General features: G+C 49.0%; 2 protein-coding genes across 7 annotated transcripts in view; both read left to right on the top strand.

The window, feature by feature from the left end:
• Nucleotides 1-18560, top strand: part of THPO (thrombopoietin) — a 305395-nt gene that overhangs the window by 77056 nt on the left and 209779 nt on the right. The gene's annotated exons all lie outside the window — the stretch shown is intronic.
• Nucleotides 1-18560, top strand: part of FAM131A (family with sequence similarity 131 member A) — a 56964-nt gene that overhangs the window by 36217 nt on the left and 2187 nt on the right. For all 6 annotated transcript variants that reach the window (XM_083504482.1, XM_083504480.1, XM_083504478.1 and 3 more), the window contains 2 exons: nt 3588-3770; nt 13689-13817. In XM_083504482.1, the coding sequence (XP_083360608.1) occupies nt 3588-3770; nt 13689-13817 (312 nt within the window). The remainder of the gene's footprint in view (nt 1-3587; nt 3771-13688; nt 13818-18560) is intronic.

The following is an 18560-nucleotide window of genomic DNA, read 5'->3' as shown; positions in this document are numbered from 1 at the left end:
TTGCAGTGGAACATCTGTAATGGCCTTTTGGGCATCTTGCCCACCATTATTGAGCTTCTGGGCTCTTGATAGGCTTCCGAGAAAACCTAGGATTTCATAGAACACAGTTTGAAAAACACCAAATCAAATCATTCCAAACACATTAGGCCAGCATTTCTCAAAGCGCTTTCCTAGGGGCTGTGCAGACCACTTAATAAACATCTTCTCTTCAATGGTGACAGCAACTCAAAACCAGGGCTGCTTTATGAAAACTGTGGGCCTTGAGTTTCGGAGATAGGCTAGTAGAGTTTATGGAAAAATTAGTACACTCCACAAGTATCCTATTATGAATATCACAGGCCCTATGCCCAGGACCTTAGTGGTGTATTTGGGCAAAATAGTCAGAATCTTTATTGTCAGAGAAGAAAAAAACCCAAATCCAGGGCCATTTATCAATCTTATCAGGTGTTCTGCAGACCCCTTGAACATAGCTGTCAACCTTCCCTTTTTTTTGCGGGAAATTCCATTATTCCCACTGCTTTCCACTGCTATCCCGGATTGTTAGATATCCCATAGGCTGTCCCTGGGACAGGTGAGGCTGGTGATCCCTTATTTTCAAATCTGAAAGTTGACAGCTATGCCCTTGAAACACCTGAGGACCACCAGTGGTCTGTGGATCAGTTTGAGAACCTCTGCATTTACAACCCAACTTCCATCCAAGGAGCTCAAGGTGGCATTGATGTTCACAACTGTGTGTCTCAAGAGACAATGGAGTGCGCCTCCTAAAGTGAAGTCAAGCCACTGCATTAGCAGCAGTGAAGTGACGTCCCCAGGCCACAAGCCTGACCAGTGTGTATGGAGGTCATGGGCTGCCCAGATGACAAGACTCCCCTCTCATCCTCACTGATGTGGTCCAAAGGAAAGCAGAGCAAGATGTTTGGCACCAGCTTGGCTACAGGAGTTGCTGGAAGGAGGCGTACAAGGCGCCACCCAACTGTCTTAGGGACTCCAAATTTGTGTGTGTGATTCAAATTTGCTTCTCCTGAAGATATCCCACAAGGCAGTGGAGGTTTAGGGTCAAAGTTTTCCTTCTCCTAGATGGGCTACCTTCCCAGATTGACAAGCCCCACCTGCCCCTCACTTCCCTCTGCAGCATGTGCAGAAACTGCCTTCTTGACCATAGCTGTTTTTACCCGGGGGTGCAAGGGGTGTGGGGCACCCGGGTGCCAAATTCTGGGGGGCACCACGTGCCTGCCACTGAAGCCACCTAAGCTCTGAACTATCTACCTGTTATGAAATAATAAATAATTTTGATTAAGCTAGAAAAACAAAATACATATATACCTAGGTATTACCGAAATGTATACCTGCTGTTTCACTAAAGGGCTTTCGACTTTGTGCGCTCATTTGCCAATGACGCGCTGCACCAGCTGTGCTTGACTCAACGATGACACTTGTCATTCTCAACGGCGCTGTGCATGCAAAATTAACTCTTACATCATAATAAAAGTTAATTTGGGGGCTAAACTAAATTTGGGGGCGCTATATGGAACTTTGCACCCTTGTGGCGCGTATGCTAAAGACTGCGCTGTTCTTGACTGTTGGACACACTCTTGATCACTGCTTGTTTTATTCTCACAACAACCCTGTAAGGTTGGTTAGGCTGAGAGGTGGTGACTGGCCTCCTTGGCTAAGTGTGGATTCGAACCCTGTTCTCCCAGAGTCCTAGTCTGGCACTATAACCATTATACCATGCTGGCTGTACCACTCTCAGAACTGAAAAGGACAGGCGAGTTCCCAGTCAAATAAGGGCACCCAAGTTAGTTCTGAACGTTATGGGGCCCCTTACAAATGTTGCTGAGAGTTTCAGCTTTGCATAGCTTGATTTCTCTGTTTTTTACGTCAATCAACCAAGGGCAAGTTGCGTGACAAAGAGCCGGTGAATTGTCAATGAGCGGAGTTCTCATGTTACATTATCCCGCCGATCATTACGTCTCAATGGATGTGCGAAGCTGCTATAATCAGTTATTGCAGATCACTGCCTCTTAAATACGCCCAAGATAATTATCCGGCAACGGAGAAGGCAAGCCAGGGAGGTGATACGCCAACTGTAGCTCGTCTGTCACCTATTACATGATAGCTGTCACTGGAACTGAATGTGTGACATCCCAAGTGGCAAACACTTTCAGAAGGGATGCGCACAGGCTATAAATTCCAAAGCGTAGCTCAAAGTCAGATTTTCATGGCTTGGGTTTGCTAAGCAAGGGAGCTGTAATCCTTCTCAGGCCGAATTGTGCAGCTCTGAGAGAGGCTTGGGGTACATGCGCAGCAGAATGAAGTGATCAGGGAGGGAGGCTGAGCTGTTCCCCTTCAGAGTGCATGGCCTGCACCAGGTTTTGCCCTCCAGGTGTTTGGGTCTACAAAATAGTCCGCAGTCAGAGGCAGCATGCCTCTGAATACCAGCAGCTAGAAACTGCAGGAGGCAGAACGGCTCTTGTGCTAAGACCCTTCATGAAGGATTCCCACAGGGATCTGCTTGGTCACTGTTAGAACAGGATGCTGAACTACATGGGCCCCTGGTTCTCCGCAAGTTCTTATGCACAACTCCCATCAAGCCCAGCCAGCACGCTGTTGGGAGTTGGCGCCTTCTTAATTTTATCCAGGTGGATAGCTCAGCTGGTTAGAGTGTGGTGTTGATAACACCAAGGTTGCAGGTTTGATCCTGGTACGGGACAGCTTCGTTTTCCTGCATTGCAGGGGGCTAGATGAACATTGGGGTCCCTTTCAACTCTACAATCCGTGATTCTATCATCTGCAGAGCGCCAGACTGGTGAAGGCTGATGTGGGTGATTGCATTATATTGAAAAGCAAAGACACACAACATAAAATTACAGTCATACCTCATGTTATGTTTGCTTCAGGTTGCACGTTTTCAGGTTGCGTCCCACGGTGACCCGGAAGTACTGGAAAGGGTTACTTCCGGGTTTCGCAGCTTGCGCATGCACAGACATGCAAAATGACGTCACGTGCATGCGCAGAAGCAGCTAATTGCGACCCGCATGTGCACAGACGCGGGTTGCGTTCTTTTCAGGTTGCGAACGGGCCTCTGGAACAGATCCCGTTTGTAACCAGAGGTACCACTGTATTTAGAAATAATAACAATCCCTGAACTCTTCCCAGCTGCTTCTGTTGTTCCTAAAGTCATGGATTGGGAAAGGCTCCTAGGGCTGGAGGGTGGGGCAAGGCAAGTGGAAAAAGCCATTGCCTGATGGACAGCAGAAAGTCTCTCTCTCACACCCACCCACCCCAATGTGGGTTTCCTGCTGAAGGCCATTGCTGCATGTTTTGGGCAGGAGGGGATAGTTGGGATGATTTAACATGTGACGGAGCGTGACATCTAGTTGGCTCTTTTTATAAGGATGCCCTTTCAGCCGTTCCTTATCAGGTGCCTCTTCATTCACGGGGTCTGGCTTCCACCCAAGGAGTGTGTGTCACGGTGTGTGCCAGCATCTCCATTTGCAGAATGGAGAATTTCACCGCAAAGCGGAACCACGGATCACCTCAGCAGCTCCGGGGCATCCCCTCTAACCCTGCTTGCTCCATTGCAGGTATTTCACAGGTGGTGAAGGATCATGTGACCAAGCCCACGGCCATGGCTCAAGGCAGGGTGGCCCACCTCATCGAGTGGAAGGGCTGGTGCAAGCCCATGGACTCTCCGGTGGCTCTGGAAAGCACGTTCAACTCCTATTCGGACCTCAGCGAAGGAGAGCAGGAGGCCAGGTTTGCTGCAGGTAGGAACCATCTGGGAGAGAGGGGAAAGTAGGCGGCGAGGGGTGTGGTGTCAGATTGGGGATTTATCTGCTATATGGACACAGAAATAATGTGCCTTTCTACCCTGAGGCTGCAAGGCAGGGAACACTCATAAAGAGAGCCTGCTGGATCAGGCCAATGGCCCGTCTTCTGTAGCATCTTGTTCTGACAGTGGTCAGCCAGAGGCCCATGGGAGTTGCAAGTAGGACTTGCAACCTATCCTGTACTGTGTAGAGGAGGGTGACCAAGACAATCAAGGGTTTGGAAACCAAGCCTGATGAGGAACGGTTGAGGGAGTTGGGTATGTTTAGCCTGGAAAAGAAGAGACTGGGAAGAGATATGATAGCCACCTTCAAATATCTCAAGGGCTGTCATATGGAGGATGGAGCAAGATGGTTTTCTCCTGCTCCGGAAGGTAGGACCTGAACCAATGGCTTCCAATTACAAGAAAGGAGATTCCAACTTAACTTTCTGACAGTAAGAGCTGTTCAACAGTGGAATGGCCCCCCTCTTGGAAGGTTGTGGACTCCCCTTTGTTTTCTAAGCAGAGGATGGATAGCCATCCGTCAGAGCTGTGATCCTTGCATTGCAGTGGGTTGGGCCAGATAACCCTCAGGGTCCCTTCCAATTAAACAGTTCTGTGGTCAGGGGAAGGCCAGGCAGAGATGCGACTTCCAATGCACAATCTGCAGCCTTAAAGTGCCCTCCTGGTTATGCCTTGCAAGGGAGGCCTGCCATCATCAACTGTCAGTTGATTGGCACTCACTTCATGCCCACTGGGATGGGCTGAGTTGGAGTACAGTGGACTCTTGGGTTGCGAACGTGATGTGTGCAGGATGCACGTTTGCAACCCACAGCATTTGCAACCCGCAGCGGCGCATCTGCCCACGCGCAGGTTGCGATTCAGTGCTTCTGAGCATGCAGAAAGCACAATTTAGCGCTTCTGCGCATGCACGACCACCGAAACCCAGAAGTTACCCATTCCGGTGCTTCCGGGTTTCGGCAGTCCGTAACCTGAAAAAACACAACCTGAAGCGTCTGTAACCCGAGATATGACTGTACTCCGTAGCCAGCCAATCCCAGCAGAAAGCAGAGCTTGAACTTGGCATCTGTCAGCTGGTCAGCACTAACTCCAAGTCCAACTTGACTGGACTTGGCTCTTCCTTTGTGGCCCAGCTTGCTGTTCACCAAAGAAAAAATGAGTCCCCTGAAGCCATAGTGACCTCAGGTCAAAATGGCTTTGCTGGGGAAAGGGCAGGATCTCGCCCACTGGCTGGATCCAGTCCCCACCCCTGGTACATAGGATTATGATGAGCAGGTAATCACAAGGGGGTAGGGGTTAGGGAGAGTGGAGAAAGGCCAGTGTAAGCTTGCTTGTGCAAGTCCTTCTCCGCCCAACCTAAATGCCAATTTGTACACTGCAGACGGGAGATTTTCCTGCTTCTCTGTTGGCCAAACCCCAGGAGCCATGGACACAGCACAATCAAAATGTCTGTCTGCTTTGGAGAGAAATACATAACGCCACATTTTGGCACCAGGCAAAGCTGCTGACTGTGCACCAAAACCCCGCCTCCGTCCGCTCAGAACCCTCAATTCAGTCCGCTGTTTTCCAGATCATTTTCAAAGCAATTTCTCCATGCATGCGTAGGGACATTTCTGCTAGCCTCTCTCAGGGAGCAAAGGTTTTAAAAGTGGGTTGGTGGCGCTACAGGGAGGGGTGCCTCAGGGCCGGCGTTCGACAAGCTGTGCTGGCCCTAGGTGTGACAGCTGCTGTGCCATCCCAGCTGCCCCCTTGATGCCACCTCCTGTGCCAGCAGCGGAGGCCGGCTGTGTCCTTGTAGGAGCTCAGCCGAATGCAAGGCCAGGAGCTGAGTCACCCAAAGGATCCGGGAACCAGGGGGAAAGAGGCGGCGAGAGGGAACGATTAGCTCCCTCTTCATTCACCCTGAGAGCTCTGCCCTTCGAGGGCCTGGCAAAGCAGAGTAATCATCCCAAACAACAGAGCGGTCGTCTTCCTGCCCGCAAAGTCCCGACTTTGGGAACAAAAGGACTGTCACATGACATGACTGTCACCCAAGCGCCTGGCCTGCCTTGGGGGCTGAGCTGTTCACTTTCTGACAGCCAGGGAGAGACAGGCGTGGGGTAGGATAAACAGTGACAGATAAGATTGCTGCCAGAGCAACTCAGCTCCACTGTCCTGCCTTTGAAAGAGCTCGTGTTTTCTAGAGGAGGGTTGACCACAGAACCACCCCTGGGGTAGCTCTTCTCCCTGAATTTGCTCGTCCTTTTGGGAGGCTGCCAGCATGGGCATAATTACCCCTTTGCCATAAGGCCAATATCTCCCTCTGAAGATGAAAGAAACAGCCATGTCATGAATCTCGGTGTCATCCGGTGAACTCCAATGCACCCTGAAACCAAGGAGGGGTTGCAGGATAGTGATGGAGGAAGAATCAAGGCTGCTGACGAGTCAAGGCTGCTGCTGCTGAGTCAAGGAAGCATCTTCTAAGGTGAAACGGTCCTTGCGATCTCCAGTAAAAAGCCACAGGTCAGGAATAGCTCGCAGAGAACATTTTCGCTAATGTACCACTTTTCCTGGGTCGCGTCAAGCCAAGGGCATTCATGTCAGGCCCAGGTTATGTTGGTATGCCAATGGGCCTATGCGGAGTGATGCCAACTCAGACCCATATCACTTCAATTGGATTTGAGCTGGCCAGCTTACAGAGGGGCATGGTGAAACGAACTGGGATGCTCAAAGTTAGTTAGACCCTGGGCTTTGCTGTGATTTATTCTTAGAATCACAGAAGGGACCCCAAGGGTCATGTAGTCCAGCTCCCTGCAATGCAGGAGTCTCTACTAAAGCATCCATGACAGATGGCCATCCAACCTCTGTCGGATTCTCAGGCCGCAGTCAGAGGTAACTGGCCACTCTCCAGGCACTCGGCTTGAGATCCTTGTTGACCTCCCCGTCTGCGTCTCCCGGCAGGATACAGGCAAGGTCACATTCGGCGATCCCACTCAGCGTGAGAGGGACACACCATTCCCCCCTCCTCCCTGCTTCCCTCAGGGAGGGGAAAGAGACAGACAGAAATCTATTTACATGTCTTTATTTCTGTTATTGCAGCAGTACAGAGAAACACGCCTGCACTCTCCAGACTCCAACAGTAGAGTGAGAAACTTCCAGTACAGGTCAGATGACACTCTGAGCTAACATCCGGTGCTCAGCACAGTGAATAGACTGCCCCTTTGTTCCCATGGTACAGTCCCAAACATCAACATCCTGTTTTGCTTTGCAGACACCTGCAGCTCGCTCTTGCATTGCTGCTTTTTCCTGACAACCTCTGCTTTAAAATCTCCAAGGAAGGAGAGCCCACCATCACTGTCGAACAGCCCTTACTGTCAGAAAGTTCTTCCTGATGTTGAGTCGGAATCTCCTTTCTTGTAACTTGAAGCCATTGGTTCTGGTCCTACCCTCCAGAGCAGGAGAACACAAGCTTGCTCCATCTTCCATGCTACAGCCCTTGAGATATTTGAAGATAGCTATCCTGTCTCCTCTCCTTCCTTGGAACTCATGCTCTCTGGTCTTGTGCTGTGCCTTTGTCATTGACAGTGGAAGAGCCCTGCTGGATGAGACCCAAAGCTCACCTAGTCCAATATTCAGTTTCCCACTGTGGCCATCCAAATGCCTCCTGGAAAGACCACAAGCAAGAGATGAAGACAATAGCGCTCTCTACCACCCTGGTGTCCAGAGTCATGTGCCTCTGATCCTGGTGGTGTTGTGACGAGTGGCCACTGATGGACATCTTCTACCACATGCATCTAGTTCAGGGATTCCTGAACTTGGGTCTCCAGCTGCTATTGGACTACAACGCCCATTATCTCCAGCTCCCAGGACCAGTGGTTGGAGAGGATGGGAGTTGTAGTCCAAAAACAGCTGGAAATCCATGTTTTGGAAATCCTGATCTACGGTAATTAATACTACCAGAGAGCCAAGGTGGCCAGCATTCCTGTTCCTCAGGGACATGGGTGGCTCTGTGGTCTAAATAACTGAGCCTCTTGGGCTTGCCAATCAGAAGGTCAGCAATTCAAATCTGTGTGACGGGGTGAGCTCCCATTGCTCTGTCCCAGCTCCTGCCAACCTAGCAGTTCAAAAGCATACCAGTGAAAGTAGATTAAATAGGTACTGCTGTGGCAGGAAGGTAAACAGTGTTTCCATGAACTCTGGCTTCCATCACGGTGTTCCAATGTGCCAGAAGCAGTTTAGTCATGCTGGCCACATGACCTGGAAAGCTGTCTGTGGCCAAAGCCTGAAGCGAGATGAGCGCTGCACGCCATATACGCCTTTGACTGGACTCAACCGTCCAGGGGTCCTTTACCTTTACCTTACTCTATTTCTCACTCATAATAGTTCGATGTTCTTCTTCTCCCTTAGTTTTGCCACAAGCTGCACCTGGTTAGAATCCTGCAAGAATTAAATGCAGGGCAGCCTTCTCCTCCTCTGCATCTGCTGGTCACCTACTTCTGCCTCCATCAGTGGTGAATTGCTGTGTGTCCTTCAGTCACAGCTTGGGCTCTGATTCAATCTGAGCTTCACAGGCAACTCTGAGCTAATTGTAATGGTTGGAGCCCGAAGCTGGGAGTATCTGCCTATCCCCACCCCTCCTCCTTTTTTCCCCCTAGGAGGTGACGCACACAGGCAGCTGCAGCCCCAAATTAGCCACCCCCAGGCCCCCATTTAACAACAAGCGTGGCTGCTTTCTGACAAGTAAAATTAACAGATATCCAGCTCAGTCCAGTTGTGTGCTCCAGACTCTTGAGGGTCCTGCAAATGACTCATGTTTGCAAAAAGAGATGTGCCCAGGTTGTGTGAGCTGACTCTGCACATGTTCCGAGCTGGTGGGGAGAGGGTGGGGCTTGGCTGAGGGATCAATGGCTGCTAGTATTTATAGCTACATACTAACTCCAGGATCAGAGGCAACTCACTTGCACCCCCTGCCTCCTCTGGACACATCAGTCTCTGTCCCTCAAAATCCGTTTATTGGCAGGAAATATCAGACTCAGTTGCTGCCCCCTCTCCTTCCCACCAAGAGTGAGACCCTAATCTAATAAATAAACAAATCTTTTATTTGCAATAAGGCATGTAAATTAGGTAGCGCCATGCTAACTTTCCTGATTTGCACAATTTACCCAGCCGAGATTGGGGCTTTTTTCAGCTGCGCCTTGGGCCATGTGTAATCTAAAACGCGAACATGTTTGAAGGCGATGAATATGTGAAAATCGCTTGGCAAGGTGAACAGGGAGGGTTTCCTCTGAGACTGTTGACAACTTGTCTAAATTAACCTTGGGATAATAATCTCCCTTCTGGGAATTTTCTTGGGAATAGGGTTAGCAGATGGCAACTTGGAGATCCTATCTACTTCCTTAAATATTCAAATATGCAAGAGGATACAAAGGCAGCTCCTTGCATACCTTCCCTCCCTGGACCTGTTCCAGCCCTCCTCCCTTCGCCAGCTGCCTGGAGCACACGAGTCTTGCTTATTAAAGCATAGATGGACGAGGAAGGCCAGGTGAGAGGCCCAAGGAGGGAGCAGGTGTAGGAAGCTGCAAGCTGCCTTCTTCCCTCTTTGCACCACAGAATGTAAAGGTATTTGCATGTGATCTGCCCACCACCTGGCAAGTCAAATGGGTGGATGGAGGAGGTGTAAGCCTTTTGGTTTCTGCTGCCACACCATATGGACTAGAACTGTGCTCCGGAATCTTGCATTCGTAATGAATTCATGTTCCTAGAATCATAGAATTGCAGAGTTGGGAGGTACCCCAAAGCCAATCTAGACCAACCCCTTGCAGTGCAGGAATTACAGCTAAATTATGAAACTGTCGTCCAGCCTCTCCAAGGAAGGAGAGTCCACCACCTCCCAGTCCGTTTCACTGTCAAACCGCTCTTACCGTTAGAATGCTCTTCCTAATGTTTCATCGGAATCTCCTTTCTTGTAATTTGAATCCTTGGATTGGGTCCTACCCTCCGGATAGTGATTCTTCCCCACTTTTACAAACAGGGAACAATGAATGTGAGAGGTGTCAGCTTGTCATAAATGTTAGGAAGTGTGCAGTTTCCATGTGCCGTGGTTCCTGCAGTGCAGGGGGTTGGATTTGATGACCCTCATGTTCCCTTCTAACGCGGGTGGCGTTGTGGTCTAAACTACTGAGCCTCAAATCCCCGCAACGGGGTGAGCTCCCGTTGCTCTGTCCCAGCAAGAGATGAAGACAATACCGCTCTCCACCACCCTGGTGTTCAGAGTCATGTGCCTCTGATCCTGGTGGTGTTGTGACTAGTGGCCACTGATAGACATCAGGGATTCCCAAACTTGGGTCTCCAGCTGCTATTGGACTACAACTCCCATCATCCCCAGCTAGCAGGACCAGTGGTCGGAGATGATGGGAGTTGTAGTCCAAAAACAGCTGGAAATCCATGTTTTGGAAATCCCGATCTAATTAATACTACCAGAGAGCCAAGGTGGCCAGTGTTCCTGTTCCTCAGGGACATGGGTGGCTCTGTAGTCTAAACCACTGAGCCTCTTGGGATTGCTGATCAGAAGGTTGGCGGTTCAAATCCGTGTGACGGGGTGAGCTCCTGTTGCTCTGTCCCAGCTCCTGCCAACCTAGCAATTCGAAAGCACACCAGTGCAAGTAGATATATAGGTACCACTGTGGCGAGAAAGGTAAACGGCTTTTCCGTGCGCTCTGGTTTCCATCACGTTCTGTTGTGCCAGAAGTGGTTTAATCATGCTGGCCACATGACCGAGAAGGCTGTCTGTAGACAACTGGCTCCCTTGGCTTGAAAGCGAGATGAGCGCCACAACCCCATAGTCACCTTCGACTGGACGTAACCGTCCAGGGGTCCTTTACCTTTACCTTTTTTACTATGTTCCCTTCCAGCTCTACTGTTCTATGGTTCTTTGATACCACCACCCCTTTTTAGGGCCTTCTCTTTCACACAGAGTCATGGATGCTCTCCAGAATTTGGCACTCCAATGGTTAACAAGGACAATAAAAAAGATAAATCAAAAGTAAATGTTATTGTATCAAAGGGGAATTAGCATACTTATTAAGGAATACACGGAGCAGATGTTAATTGACACAAGCCCTTCCTAAAACAGCGCTCTTAACAATGGGCTAACGAGTTGCAGCTAATCATACAAGCTGTCAGTTCTAAAAGCATGCCTGAAAACAGCAGAAAAAAATTAGGATGCAGTCAAATTGGTCAGAGGAAAGAGGTAAGGGGGGTGGAAGAAGGATTTTGATTGAAACTACAAGAACGAGGTTTGGCTCAACTGGTGAAGGTGGAAATGAATGCTGCTTGCTTTAGAAAAAGAAAGCAGGGGGAAGGAAGTTCGATGGGTGGTTTTCTGAGGTCCTGGCAAACGTTTTAAGGCAAGAATCGGAAAGAAGGCAACTAGAAGAGTATAGGCTTGGGAGCAAAGAATGTGGAATTTTTGGACAAAACAGCTGAGAAAGAAGAGGAAAGCACAATGAAGGGGAGAGAGAGAAGGTCATCCCAAGAAAGAGGCGACTGATTGGGCTTCAAAGCAGAAGATGGAAGATGTGGAGGGAGGGAGAGTTTGACCAGCTGATGGACTTTCCAGAGAGGAAGGGGCAGAGGGAGTTAGTGCCTGTCCTTATTTTGAGGAGGGCAGCTCTTCAACAACAGAAAGTGACAGGGAAGGGAAGATTGGGGCTCATCCACACTTTCCCTTGACATACACTTTTTTATTATTATATAATTTTTATTCTGATCTTACCTGCTGAACTGAGGCTTCCTTAAGCAGAAATCTCCACTCAGATTTTCTACACTTCTTGTAAGGTCCAATTCAGTAGTTCAGATTGGATTTTCTCAAGGCACAGACATGAAATAACAACAAAAGCTTTTGGACCCAGGGAATTAATTGGTACACTATATGATCAAATTATGGGTCAAGCAAAAGTGTGGATGAGCCACGAGAAAACTGTGTGTGAGAGGTGGTGGTGGTGGGGTCAATAGAAGAATTCTTGTGCAGAGGAATGTGGCTTCTAGGGGATCTGAAAGATTCCTCGTTGCTAAGGTGAAAAGAATCGCAAAGAATCTCAAGTGGTGCTTAAAAATTAAGTGGCATTCCACTAAATTTTATTCAAAGTAGACCCATTGAAATTAATGAGCATGACTAAGTACGGTCCATTCATTTCACAAGACCTGCTCTAAGGGGGGGAAATTACTCGAAGGTCACCCAAAGGCTACAAAAACTGCCTTTCCTGGCTCTCAGGGTCCAGAAAGGTGTGATTATAAGAGGTGTGAATCTGAGAATAAACTGCCCTAAAATACCCAGTGATCATGCCTCTTCCTCACGTACCCAGAAGTTAAATATATATATATATATTCGGCTAGAGCAATGCTTCTGGATAAATTCCAGGTGGGAAACTTAAGGCCTGATTTCTCAGCTTAGTAGGTTTTCCAGAGGGGCCCAGTACACCAGGGATTAAGAGAGGCAGTGTGGTGCAGTGGTCTGAGTGTCCGACTAGGGCCCAGGAATTCAAATCCTCACTCTGCCATGAAGCTGCCAAATCTTCCTTTTTTGCCAAAGGCTCCCATGCCTTTAAGAGCTGCACAAAAGGGAAAGAACCAACAGGTGCTTGCTCTATATTTGCAGCTCTGTGAGATTAGAAAGCTGCAATGCTTAAGGTCACCTCCCTCCAGAAAGAAGTTGGCAGCAGTGCCTGGAACGTAGTGGGTTTGGTTGTGGAACATATTCCTAATGTCACTGAGCCTTTTGACAGCTGTTTGGTAGCCTAAGATTCATTGAATCCTAGTAGTAATAGTAATAATTTATTATTACGTTCAGAGACGAGTTCAAGAAGCACAACTGAGACTGCTTTCACAAGAATGAAATAGACATTTAAAACAGTATACAATAACAGCTTATAGATTAAAATTAAAATACAGTGGTACCTCAGATTAAGAACTTAATTCATTCTGGAGGTCCGTTCTTAACCTGAAACTGTTCTTAACTTGAAGCACCACTTTAGCTAATGGGGTCTCCTGCTGCCGCTGTGCCACCGGAGCACAATTTCTGTTCTCATCCTGAAGCAAAGTTCTTAACCCAAGGTACTATTTCTGGGTTAGTGGGGTCTATAACCTGAAGCGTCTGTAACCCGAAGCGTCTGTAACCCAAGGTACCACTGTAGCTGTATGAACACAAAAGGACCTAAGGTTAAACTAACATGCAAATTGCCCCTGGGACTCCCAGGAGGCTGGCTACGGCAGTTTTCATAGCCATCTATTTGTTCCAGGGGTTTTTCTACACCTACAAATCAGCACGCAGAATCTAGCGTCCACCCGGACCATCTTGCGATTTTTGCCTAAGAGGAGAAAATTTAGTTTAGGCTTGTCTGGAAGGTCAGCAAGCCTCACCAGATGGGGGTCGATGGTATCTCTACATGCCTCATCGTAAAAAGGACATCTAAAAAACACGTGTTCAGGGTTTCCTATTTCCCCTAATGGGCAGGCGCAAAGTCTCTGAGCGTACGGGACTTTTCCAAAAGATCCTTCCAGAACCGGTGAGGGCAGAGCCGAACTTCTGGCAAGAGTAAAGGCCCTTCTTGCATTTCTGGATACGAGGAAATGGAGGTATGCTGCCGGGACAGCAACATATCTCTTGTGTTCTGCAATTATTGAACCATAGAATAACTCACAGCAAATTCAAGAGGGGCATTTTATCCCACTCAACACTGTATCCCTATGACTGGGAGAACCTCAAATTTCTGCCTGTCATGCACAGCAGTACCTCTTGCCAAGGATGTTTTGTGGGATACGATGTTACCTTCAGGTTCTTTCTCTCTTCCCCTGACTGACATCTCACCCTCCTTCCTAGGTGTGGCCGAACAATTTGCCATTGCCGAAGCCAAGCTGAGGGCCTGGTCTTCAGTGGATGGCGATGATTCCAACGACGAGTCCTATGATGAAGATTTTGCCACTTCCACTGACACAACACAACCAGCTGGTGAGTGTGTGTGTGTGTGGGGGTGTCATAGCCAGTTGCACCCAGCAGGGCGTGAAGTCCACATGGCAGAGTCCCTTATGGACACTCCAACCCCCCCCCCCTCATATTTCAAGGTGGGCAGGGAGAAGCATATATCACATCCCCCTCAACTGTCCTGATAAAACCGAGAAGTCCTGTTTCTTCGCGTGAGAGCATGGCAGCCATTTTGGGCACTGCGCTCTCATATGGCCTTTCACCAAAAAAACCCATTTTTCCCCCAGAGACCCAAAATGTTCATTTTTAGGCGGTGGCCCCAGAAAAAAAACACCTCTTTTGGGGTCATGATCTCATGTGGGTCACACGACTCACCCCAGAAGATAGCATCCTGGTTGTTCACCACAACATGTCAGAGGGTATGACATCAGGGACTTACAGCATTAAACCTATGGCCCTCTAGATGCTGCTGGACTTCAGCTCCCATCATTCCTGACTGCTGGCCATGCTGGCTGTGGCTGATGGGAGTTGGAGTCCAACAACTTCTGGATCCCAATCCCTGGGGTGGTTGTTGCCCATGGGAGCTGGTAGGGCAGAAGGCAGGGAGCACAACCGTTGGTGGATCCCAAACCGATGATGGTGGAGGCAACCATTTCTTCATTCTCCTCCCTGCTGCTGAGTTGTACAGGAGCAACCCTGAGACTAAGGGGGAGGCAGGGCCGTTTTAAGCATATCTGGCACCGTGGTGCAAAGATCCCTCCAGCACCCCTTCCCTTTCCCAGAATTTAGAACTCAGAGCCCAACTCGCAGACCACCTTGTAGCCCTGGGAGCCACCACCCACAGAAGACGCTGCCAATGTGGTGGATGCTGCGCGGCTGGCCAGACCGCCGGAACCCCACTCTCGCTTGCAAGGCTCCAGAGCGCTCCTCCTCCTCCGCTGCCTGACAGCCCACTTCTGGCACTCTCGCTGCTGCCCAGCGGCCTGAGGGCCTGAGGAGCAGGAGGCGGTTGCCACGCTGTTGCCTGTGCCTCAGGGAGTGGGGGGACAGAGGGCAACAGTGACGTGGAGAAGGCACCTTGGGAGCCACTCCTGCCACTGCCGCTGCTTCCTCAGACGACAATGACAGTGCCTCAGTGGGCAGTGGCTGAGGGGATTCCCACGGTCGAGGGAGAGGAGGTGGTGGCAGAGGAGGAGGCGGCAGAGTCAAGGAGTGGCTCCTCATCTGAAGCAGCCCGTGCCTCTGCCGCCGAGTGCTTGTGAGAGCAGCACAAGCAGCATCAGCAGTGCCAATGTGCCCGCCCGCAGAGGGGGGTGGGCCGAGGAGGGTAGGAAGGAAAGATGGTTGGCAGGGCACAGCTGGCAGCGTGCAGGGAAGGGGAGGCTGCCGGCAAAGCCGCGCAGCTCCCCCACTCACTGGGGTGCCCGTGAGAGGCCGGTGTCCTGGTGCAACGAGCCACTAAGCCCTATGGGAAAGATGGCTCTGGGAGGAGGGGGCAGGCAGGCTGGGACACCCTCTGGACTAGCTCTAAGTAAGAAGGCAGGAAGATGGGGTCTGGCTGAGGGCAGACGGAGATTACTAGGGCAGCATCCTATTTGCCCTAATGCACCAACTGCTGCCTGGTGTGCATGTTGACATGTGGTGCCACACCTTGAATGCTGAGTCAGATCTCCCAGGAAAGTCCCAAATGGCGCAAGCAAAGTAGTTTCTGCCACAACTTGTCTCTCGGCTCTGACACTAGGAAATCAGATGTGTTACTGAACATACAAGCCCCGCGGCCAGCAGTTGTGGCTGATCCCCATGGAAAAGCCCCTCCTGTGGTCTTGGAGCTGCAACCCTCTTCCTCCAGCCTCACCCCTTTAGCACTATCACCTTCCACTTTGGTTAAATCCCTCCTTGGATCAAACAGATATGATGTCTTCTTATTTAATCCAGGAGGAGGGTACCTCTGAGCATTTAAGGAGTACCTTTCCTCTTGTCACAGAGCAAATGCACTTAAAATTAGGGAGCAGGCTTTCCATTCAGTGACAGGAGTTGCAAAAAATGAAGCAAAACCTCCCCACTAGTTAACAGCACTCTGAGGAAACAGCCCCCCATTATTATTATTATTTTTACAATTTCCCATAGGCACTCTGTACTCTGTACTGCTCTTCCCAACTTATCCTCCATGGATCTACATGCATTGCATTGCGTGTGGTGTGATTTTGGGTGTTGGGGGGGGCGCATTCCACCTCCTGGAATTTGCAGAGCAGCTACACTTTGCCCCATGCAATCCAGCACCTCTCCTAACTCTTAAAATAATCTCATTCCAGTGTCAGGGCAGGTGGAGGGATTGTGGCCATTAGTTAGTGAACTGAAAGGTGAGAAAAGATAGGTTGAACAAGAGCGTAAAATTTATTGTGCATCACAGCTAAGGAGCAAATTTAATCAAAAGATACAGGCAGTCACCATGGACAAGAGAGACCCCATTACCGTGGACCTCTGTTTAAGGACTTAGAGAAACCACATGGGAATATGGGGTTAAAGAAAAAAGTCTACTGCACCTCTTCAACATCAGGATAAAGGGAGGGAAGGAAGAAGATGAAGGAAAGAGGGTGGTTTGGAAGTCACCATCCAACATTGGGTAAAAAATATATTTCACTATTGAAAGGACCCTCGAAAGGCTAACAAAGGAAGGCAAGTGTGAACAGATGCTCTCAGGAGAAGTGGAATCTTTTCTTTCCCTTCATTTATTTAGAAACACAACCTGAATTTTCAATAGATTTTATTGCATTAGCCGTGTGGCCATAGCATGATATACATTGAAATATCAACATGAAATGGGGGTGGGGAGGTAAAAGTAGATATCTTCCTGGGCGAATACTTAAAAAAAGAGAAAAAAAAGAAAGAAAAGGGGATAACAAAAGCGACAGGGGATTTAAAACATCGAGCGACAGATAGTACAGAAACAAAAACAAAAAAACAAAAACTGCTGAGGCTGGAGGAGGACCGCTAAAGGGTCCTTCAGCTCCTCAGATTTATCCTAACTCCATTGTCCTTGTACAATAAGGCTACTTGGAACTTCGTTCGATTGTGCGGCGTATCGACTGCAGCTGTGGTGTTAAGGAAGAAGTTAGTGCCGCTTTCCTCTTCATCACACTAAGCAGGAAGTTAGCTGTCATCTCGGTAATCCAACAATCAGAATCCTGCAAAAAGAGGGACACTATCCAAGGCTGGATTGGGAGATGAAGCTTATTCACGAGGGGAGTTAAAAACCGAGATCTTTCATCTGTCCAGTTGGGACAGAAGAGCATTACATGTTCCAAAGTCTCCACAACCTGAATTCAATGTAACTGAGATGAAAACCTTCAACATAATAGCAGTCTAAAAGAATCAAACTCCTTGTGATCTTCCACAAATCTGAGTTCAGGCAGCCTCTTCCATTCTTCCAAGGAAGACATGCACACCCGCTCCCATGTCATCCAAAGCTGTGGTTCCCAGTTAGCTAAGTACTGCAGACACCCGGTTTTTCAAAAGCCAAGCCATGGACCCCCTACTTTTGAACATTTTGATAACTCGATGGTCGTTTTTGTTATGTGAATGGTGCCGTGGACCCCTTGGAGTCCCCACCAGTTGGGAACCACTGCATTAAAGAATGACTTTCAGATGGCCCAACTGCGGTTCTGCAATCAGTTCTTGAGCTATTACAATAGTAAGGAAATGGGTTTTTCGGGTTTAGCAAGATCACTTGGGTGCCACTTGAACTCAGCTGCAAGATTGTGCCGATATTGGGGCACTAGAAGACCAAACTCAAGGTCTTGAAAAATGGTGCTGGGAGGTGCTTCATTTTGTTACATCTTCTAGCAACATTTTCTTCTGCCTTCAACCTGATGCAGAAGCCTAGGCAGGAAATCAATGTGCCCCAAACATCCCATGTCTGGCCTTGCAAGCAGGTGAACCAAAGTGGGCGTCTTCTGTCTCCAAGTGAGGGAGGTTCATAATTAGGTGTAGCAGATAGAAATGGCAGTCTGTAACAGCTCCCTTCTTGCAAAAATGGCAGCCCCAACAGAGAGGGGTTCGCAAAGGTAGCAGGATTACTAGATGATGCTTGTGCCTAAGGTACAGCTGGAGGATGTTTTCAAAAGTCATGACTTTTGGGTGTTTTTAACTGTTACGTTTGTTTTTAGAATGTTGCTATAGAATTCATTTTGCTTAAGTTGTGTGTCTGTTTGTCGCCCTGGGCTCCTTTGGGAAGAAAGACAGGATATACAGCAAAAGTAAAATGTAATAACAAAGAAGAAGCAGCCACTTAATTGCTCAGATATATGAACGTCCCAGTTGGTGTGCTCTGGGCTGTGCCAGCCTCAGCCACCGTGTTTCCATTTGAACACTGGCTAAGATTGAAAGACAAAATTGCCTTTGCAGAAAGGGGGTATATGAGCATCGCTCTCTGTCCCCATATATTGTCTGTTTGGCTACTGGCCTTCCTCACCTGCTGTTTCCTGCTTACCCCTTGGCATGGTGCCACGGGTCACAGGGCCTTCTGCGCCCACGGAGAGCCCGCCAGCTGGCACCCGTGTGTTGGCAGAGTGTGTAATCTGCGTCCTTCTTGCGCAGACAAAAGCTCCCTTTTTCCTACAATTAACTGCCGACGAATCGGGCGCTATTTGCATATCAAAGAAAGTCAGTGGTAATCTGCGGTGCGGCATCTAAAGAAAGTTCTAATTACTCCTCTGTATAATTAGAATGAGTGGGCAATGGAGAGGAGGAGGAGGAGGAGGAGGCATAGAT

The sequence above is a fragment of the Podarcis liolepis genome, assembly GCF_965112155.1.
Source record: "Podarcis liolepis genome assembly, chromosome: 5".
Taxonomy (NCBI): domain Eukaryota; kingdom Metazoa; phylum Chordata; class Lepidosauria; order Squamata; family Lacertidae; genus Podarcis; species Podarcis liolepis.
Note: the sequence above shows the minus strand (reverse complement) of the source record. Positions and strands in the feature narration are given on the sequence as shown.